An 8,431-nucleotide genomic window follows, 5' to 3' on the forward strand; every position below is an offset into this window, starting at 1 on the left:
GGGAACTGCTGAAACATCCAGCTGCAGACATCCTATGAGCACTGCTCATCAATACATTGCAGGATGAGACACCAAGGGACCTGAACTTAAATTCTCCAAGGCCCAGACACTCTCCCCTCCCCACTGAGTTCTAAGGCAAAAAAGGGTCAGCGAGCTGCACTGCATTTTAATTGCACCAATACAGTTAAATATTAAATGGACAAAGCAACTCTACATAGCAAATGGAAAACAAGCATTTAGTGAAGCTGTAAGACTTAAGAGACTGTTAAGGTCTAGCCCAGTTGTCTATACATGACTATCCCACTTTAGTTTTTGGTGTTAAAATTTTAACTGGAAAACAAAACATTTTCAGGTTCATAGAGAATGAGCAAGTTATTGAGAAACAAACCTGCCTCTCTGCTAAGCCAACACTGACTGAGAGGGGAGCCAGGACAGGACAGCCTAGGCTTTTTCATACCATCACGCCATCTACTAGCATGGGTAAAGATGAGAAACACTTTTCTGAAGGGACTTGATTTTCCCCACATTCACCCCCCAAAGGGGCATCTGCTGAGATCCTGCCAGGACAATTATTCAAAGAGTTAACACTACCAGGTTAGACACTGATAAGCTGGGGAAAGAGTTCCTTGGCAAAGCTATCCTCCCACGCATGGTCAGTGCCAAGCGGAGACGATGTATCGCTGAAGGGCGACAGGGATCCTTCATACCCAGAGTCACTACAGCCATCCAACAGGTAGCTTGAGGCTTCAAGGCTATGACAAGAACAAAGCAGATGAGAAATGCCCAGTTCAGGCATGAAGCTGTCTACAGGTTCCTTCTTCACAGACACTGGGATCTCAGGGATAGCCTTGCCGTCAGATGAAGAGAGATTTTCTTCCTCAATTTTCACTAGCATATTGGTTTGGTTGCCCATTTCAACAGGAATCTCCACTACTAGGGGTTTTGTATACACGTGATCAAACCTTATGAGTTCATTAATGGCTTCCAGCTTAGCTGATGGGGACCCCAAAGAGGGAGACAGGGGGGTTGGTATGGAATTTGTTTCTCCAGAGATCTCTTCCTCCAGCTTCTCCAGGCACGTTGACTCTGAATCAGCATATTTGAGAAACATCTCTGGGTCCAGACTGTCCAGAAAGCCCAATAGGAGATCAGACTGCAAAATGAAAGACAATTTTAGAAAAACAGTTTATTACTGTTGCAGCAAAACGCTAGATGTGGCATCTATTAACCCCCCACGTGGAAGTTAAAACAGACTGATGCAATCACAGCTGTTTTACCACAACCATCATCCAACACAGGCAGTTGTGTATCTTGCAGAAATTCACAGAACCTGCCAGGTTGGTAGGGACCACAGTAGGTCACATCTGGTCCAATTCCCCTGCTCAAGCAGAGTCATGGTAGAGCACATGGCACAGGATTGCAACAGATGGTTCTTGACAGTGAAGGAGACTCCTCAACCCTTCTGGGCAATCTGTTCCAGGGCACAGTCATTCTTTGCCCACAGCTTTTTCTGCAATGGTACTGGCAATCCCCAAAGAATTAAACATGTATTTGAGATTCACAGCCATTATTAGAAGCTCCTTGAGATCTTGTACCCATCGAGGACAAACATCACAGTGCCTGCTGGCTACACAGAGCACAGACCAGAACATGACCAAAGCTGCGGGGGCTCAGTTTTTTCATGTCAGTGTTGCTGAACTCCTGTATTTACTGGATACAGCCTAACACAGCTGTTTTGAGCCACACTTGTATGGCACTCCAAGACTTGGAAAACAAACCAACTATGAACAAAGATAATAAAATGATTTAACTTCAGAAAGTTATAACACTAGTCTTAAATTTACAGCAGTTCCAAATTTCATGGACAGTTTGTACAGGACTGGATGCTCACCTCAGAGTCTGAAGAGTCACTGCCATCAGAATCCATGTGGAAACTATCAGAAATGGTGACTGCTGGGCCTGCACCTGCTGCAGAGGAACACGTAGTCTGAGTGCTGCGGACTCAGCGGACCCGGTCACCAATCTAATTTCATCCACCTGAGATTCCTTGACAACCTGTACCAAGACAAAATCTCAGTCACTTCAAATGTTCTAGCAGGCAGTACAGCACATAATCTTGAAGACCGTAATTTTTCTGCAAATGCTTACAACACAAAATTCTCTATTTGCTTGTTCTCTAGGAACCTGAAGGTAAGAGTTTCCTAAGTCAGCTGAAGCTTCCCTAAACTTGCATATTTATTTTGTTTGGCACTTTGAAAACCTAACCCTCTCCACCACATCCGACACATACCTACATGACTGTAACAGTTCCAGCTTCACTTCTGCGACAGAAGTTGGAAAACCAGACAAAACTGTCTTAAAGCAGCCTGGAACTAGTCAGCTTTCTACCTCCCACATTACCAGTACCACCCATTTCGACTCGGCACCTATTGAGTTTCAGGAGAGCCTCCATATGGAGGACAAAGGTATTTCCAAACCTATCCCTGCCCACAGTAGCGAGGTTGTCCCGGGAGCGGGGCAGCTCTGCCCAAGGCGGGGGCGGACACGGCAGCAGCGCGGCTCACCTGGAACTCCTCACCCTCCTCCTCCGTCTTCAGAGCGTCTAAACCCAGGCGGCAGCGGAGCTCCTGGTTCTCCCGAGCGAGGTTACACGTCCTTTCCCGCAAGAGCTGGTTTTCCCGCAGCAGCTTCTGGTTCTGCAAAGAGCCGTGAGGCAGGGAGGCTCCATTTTTTCCCCCTTCTCCAGCCCCTTATCTCTCCCAGCCCCTTACCTCCTCCTCCAGCTCCACCACCTGCTGCTCCAGCTCTGTCATCCGCGCCTTCTTCCTGTCGCGGGCACTCTGAGCTGCCACGCGGTTCTTCAGCTTCCTGCGGGGCAGAGCGGCCGTCAGCGGGAGATCCGGTACCCATCAAGTACAGCCGCAGCCGTCCCACCGCTACCCCCCGCTCACCTGCGCAGCGCCTTCTCCTCCGGGCTCAGATGCGTAAGCCGCTGCCGCTTGCGGGCCGGCTGCGTGCTCTCCATCCCCGGGAGACCGGGGTCGGCTCCTGCCGGCAGAACAACGGACAGATGCCGGGCAGCGGCGGGGCCGGGAGCCTCGGCCGCTTTGCTAGGGATGAGGAGCAGCCGCGGGGCCGCGGCACCGGGCAACGCTGCCATGGCGGCACGGGAGGACGGCGAACACGCCGCGCGGCGTCAGCGTCTGCGCCCCGCGCCGCCCCGCCCGCATTTCTACCATCGTGGCTCTCGCTCATTGGCTGCGAGGCGTGACGTCACGGCAGGGAAAGCCCGTGATTGGCCCTAGGCCGCGAGCAAGTGGAGAAGCGAATTGCATCAGACAAGGGGCTGCGTTCGGCGAGGCGCTGGCGAGGGGCGGGGCCTGCGGAGGGCGGGGCTTGCAGGGGGTTGCGAGGGGGGGGGCATGGAGCGCCCTGAGGGAGCGCCCTGAGGGAGCGCCGTGCCTGCCCAGGCCGTGCTCGCCATGGCGATCGCCGAAGTTGACCAGTTCTCTTAGGAGGCAGTGAACCGGGCCTAGCCTGGCGATGCGGCTGAACTCTCTCTCTGGTTTCCTTTCCGGAGCCAATCTGTTAAAAGTGGTCACAAGCATAATCATGGGGAACACAAGTGTCACGAATGGAGCTGTAGCAGATGCCATAAGAATGGGCTAAGGAGACTTAAAAAGCAGCGAGGTTAGTGATTGATGAGTGGAAGTTGCAGGATAACATGCAGAAATCCCTCAGGGATTCGTGAGGAGCAGCAGTGCTGTGTGGGGAGTGAAGTGAGCTCTGCTGTGGTGTCTGACTGAAGGAAATCACTGCCGCGATGGCTTAGTGTCAGATTTGATAGATCTGGGGTTCAGACAGAAGTTTTGTAGGTATAAAGCCTAGAAATACTCTGCCCATGGGAATACAGGTGTTCAGCAACCTGCCGACAGCAAGGCACAGCCATGCAGGGCATCGAGGGTGTTTTGAAAGGTTTTAACAGCTCAGTGCCTGAAGCTTTCCAAGTTTCCACTTGTGACAGTTTTGCCAACGACCTGAATAGTTATGAAATGTCGAGACTTTGGCTGCTCACAATTATTTCTGAAAGCCATTTGTACATTGATTTTAAATTACTTGAGATGTTGAGCACTGAAGGAAAACATGAGCTTTAGAAGATCAAAGACGCTGGTGTGCTGGTTTGGCATTATTCCAGCACTGGAGTTCTGCCAGGCTTTCATGATACAGAGAACAAACTGCATTTATAAGCTTGTGTTTGTTCTTTTCTTGCGCACTGCAGCATGACATTGAGCTAAGGGTGAAAGTTCATCTTTCTACTTTGACACCTTTGTGAAAAATATGGCAATTTTTCGATAAGCCCTTTAATTGGAGTGCAAAATTTTGTTTGTTCTGGTCCTGCTAAGCCCCTTAGATGCTGGCCATTGAAAACTGCTTCTCTTTTGTGTGTCTCTTCTGGATTTGGACTCATGTTTCTTCTGTAATTCTAGTTCCCAATTTAAAGTGTTACTGTTTCCTACCAAAATGCAGATTGAGTATTAATAACTGCTTCAGATTTCAGACATCCATTTCAAGATGCCCTCATTTGAAAGTGTTGAACAGGGTCAACAGGGCTGCCTTACATTGCTGATTTGGGACATTTACAGCTATACTGGGGAGATCTGATTTATCACAATGTGCTTTATCATAAAGATATCCATATGTCTGGGTATTATGATTGAAGAAAAATCCTAACCTTCTGTCTGCAGGTGATTTAATATTCCTGTTTAATTTTATGTGGAGCCAGAGCCCACGTAAAGCACACTTCCTTTTGCAACAAACACTTGTGATCATGAATAAACCACAGAAGTGCAGGGACATATGTGCTAGTATTGGTGCCTGAGCTACTTTACAGTGATGTGTAACCAACAAAAGTGGAAGCTGCCCTTGGCACTGGTGGTGTCCATTGTTACTGAATATAATAACAGCATCCATTAGCATGTCTAGTGTTGGCAGTACTATCTAGCAAAAGAAGGGCATGACACCCTGCATTCTAGTTTTGTTGAATAGTTTTAGTAGTACTAAGACTAGCTTTGGTGCAGTTGCTAGAATATATTTAGGCTCATAAATATTATGTTACTATCATTAGGATATATAAAGTGTTTTATTAAATATATGATTACATCACTGGGTAAAAGAGTGCCTAAGAAAAGGTCCATAAAGCTGGTCTTACACTGTGACACCCTTTCAGAGAGTTTTAACAAAAAGGTTTCAAGTTTAATTGTGATTTCCACTTTTTTTTTTTTTTTTTCCTTTCACTGTTTACACATTCTGGTCTTTGTATTTTTATTTTTTCAGTCATTGGATTTAATCCTGTGATCCATGTGACTCAAGAATGCTTCTCACCCTGCCTTCACCCCACTGAGGGGTTCAGCACTACCACCAAGGATGTGCCAATGAGGATACTGTTGGCTGTCCTGCCAAAAACCACATTAGTTCCTGCTAAAATAGCTTTATGTTTTATGTTCCAGGTGGCCAACCCACCAGAGGAAATCATTTTGTTTAACAAAGGTGGAGAGGCTTTGCCCTTGTGTAATCTCAGATACAGAGAAAGAAATGTGTGTTGAATGTTATCTACACATGAAAAAAGGGGGAATAGAGGAGGAAAGTAAAATGGAAGAGGGGGGCATAGAGAAAAGATTAACTGACAATCATAATCTGAGAAAGACCTTGCTTGCCAAATGTGTGTCTGAAAATACTTGGATGGTGGCCCAGGCCCCCAAGTTCTTGACAACAGCTGGAGTGTTCCCATACCTGTATCAATAGCTGATTAAATAAGAAGTGAACCTGTTTTGCAGCCTAAAACAAGGTTATTCAAAACCTGTAAACTAATTTTATTTATTCTTAAATTTTGTCATTTCACATTGGGATTCAAGAGTGCATCTTTCAAAGTTTTAGTGCTCACAGTCTCAGGGAATATACAGAATCTGTATTCTCTGGCTACTGCAAGGAGCTGCCACCTTCCCTGCATGCTGTCCAAAGTGACATTGGCTTTCCCTTCTCTTAACACTGCCACAAGCAAGCCCTTCAGAAAGGTGATTTTCACTCAGCTCTTATCCCTTCTCCATTAATACTTAATAAATTATTGAGATTCTCCTTCATTGGCTTCTGGGATTGTTCCCAAAGTACCACCACAAAAACATGGAAAAGACACAGTGAGTTCAACTTTAAACTATGACTCTCCTAACATATTTGTACCTTGCATTCCAGTTTCTTGTCCTCATGTCCTCATGTTCCACCCACATGTTACTGGTACTTCCAACTACCCAGAATTTCAAGGAACAGTGGGGTAGATCTGCCTGAGTTCCATCTTAGATCTTGGCTGTGGGCCAAAGGCATAGGCTGGAGAATCTGACTTTCATCAACTTTATGGTTCAGTCCTCTCACCTGATAGCTGATTTGTGGTGCGAGAGAAATCCCATCACACCTGTACCTCAAGTGACTCCTGTTACAACTCTTCTAATACTTTCAGGCCTCCTTGCTGGAGCTCTATCTGTATTTTTCCCATAGCAGTGTCCCAGACAGTGCAGGCAGCATCAGTTGACTCAGGCAGCCCATATCTTGTGACAGAGCTCACATGCCCCTGTTGTAGGATTATCTGCCTCCCCATGCCAATAGAGTTTGTTCTCCCATCACCATAGTCAATGAAGTCTTGCTTCTGATTCACAAAAGAAGTCTGATTAACTCAGGCAATGCTATCAGTGTTTCTGGAACAAAGATACTCTGCAAATTGACTGGAGATTAGGCCTTTTATAAGGTTTTTTCTCCTGGAAAAGAGGGTCTCCCTTCACTGCTACAGGAGTTCCCAGCAGCCATAGGTACTGAGGCTTACCTCAGAGATTCTTTGGACAGTTCAGTTCCACTTCCCACATTCAAAGAGGTTGTGTCCTATTCCAGGTTTAATGGTAGCTTAGCAGCAATAAATTTCAATGCAGTACCTCATAAAAAAAGGGAGATGGGAAGCACACTGCCCAAAGTCCAGGTGTAGATGCAAATATAGCAACTGATTAACGTAATTTTTAGAAAATATGAACCTCCATTGTGGCCTTCTTCTGTAGCAACCTCTTTGCTTCACAGATTGATTGGCAACAAAATCGTTTCACAGCTTCTAACATTCTGTGTGTGTGATTCCTTTTTCTACTGTTAGGGAATACAAGAGGGCAGATTTTTCTTAAAACAGTCTAATGACATACTGATATAATGATATACTGTCCTTTTTTTGAGTGATAACAGTAAATTTCAGATCAAGCAATCTCTGTAAAAGAGAACTCAGAATGTTCCTTGCATCTCCATAGTGTTTTTTCCCCTGAATTTCACTTGCATTGTAATTCCAATTTGCTTAATTTTTGGAGTCCTCTAAATCTCAAGAATTCACTAGTCTCAGGCAAGACCAGAAATTAATAAATGTATATAATTTTGTCACTGTTAAAATTTTTTGCCAATTTACTAATTTTTCCAGAAAACTGAGGTACTTATTAAACAGCAGAGGTCCTAGTGTAGAGACAGCTTCCTAATCCCCCTCACATTGTCAAGGAATGCTGATATAAAGGGAAAATCTATCTGCTTACAAGGCCATGGCAGTATTTTGAGATTAAGATCTCTTGATTTGATTCTTTCTGTCAGAGAAGAAAATTTCTCTTGCACATTCAGAGCTTGGAGCAAATCACTGATGGGAATTTAAAAGAAGGCAAGATATCCACCGTACAGTAAACAGAAAGGCTGGCAACCCTGTGCTACCAGTTCTGGAAGAGTGAAATGTTACTGCAAAACTCTGCAAACATTAGTCATGTAAACAGATCTTAATACAGAGCCGCCGGATGCCCTTGGGAAGGTTTATGTCATCTGCCAGTCCCTGAGAGACTCCAGCTGGGAATCAAAGAGCATTGGTCACTTAGCCAGGAAAGTGGGCTCAGGTCAGATAATCTGTTTGGTGGGCACCTTGATCTCTGTGGAATCCCACAGGTCAAGAGGAGCTTGTAGTCATTTGGGCTTTGCTTTTGTTTTGGCTTCTGCTTCCAACCAACTTGGCCCATCCTCTTCCCACACCATTCCTCTATTGCTCTGTCAATTCTACTTCCATTTCATGGATTCCCTTTCTCTTTAAAAGGTCCAGCTTTTGGCACCTCTGGTGCTTTGCTGTGGTTTGTCTAATTGTAGTACCTATTTCCATGTGTAGTCCTACTTTAGTCCTACTGCTCTTTGGCTTTTCTCTTTCTAGCTTGGTCCCAAGCACAGTGTTCCCCTGCAGGGCTCTCTCCTCCTGCTGGCAGGAAAATGTGAATTAGACAGTTGTGCAGAGTACACAGGATTTGGAGGTTCTGAGAGATGCCCCAGGAGTTGTGCATGGAGAGGTGTTGTGCTCACTGTGTACACCAATGCACAATGACACATTAGA

The 8,431-nt window shown here is 45.8% G+C and overlaps 1 protein-coding gene across 1 annotated transcript; it reads right to left on the bottom strand.

Annotated features, from left to right (window-relative positions):
- Positions 1–146: 146 nt before the first annotated feature.
- Positions 147–3,229, bottom strand: XBP1 (X-box binding protein 1). Its single transcript, XM_015643998.1, is given in 6 exon segments — positions 147–1,153; positions 1,892–1,975; positions 1,978–2,055; positions 2,565–2,696; positions 2,772–2,868; positions 2,952–3,229. Coding segments are annotated over 6 exon segments (1,158 nt in total). The 5' UTR covers positions 3,161–3,229; the 3' UTR covers positions 147–595.
- Positions 3,230–8,431: the final 5,202 nt, after the last annotated feature.

Source organism: Parus major, chromosome 15 (genome assembly GCF_001522545.3).
Source record: "Parus major isolate Abel chromosome 15, Parus_major1.1, whole genome shotgun sequence".
Classification (NCBI taxonomy): Eukaryota; Metazoa; Chordata; class Aves; order Passeriformes; family Paridae; genus Parus; species Parus major.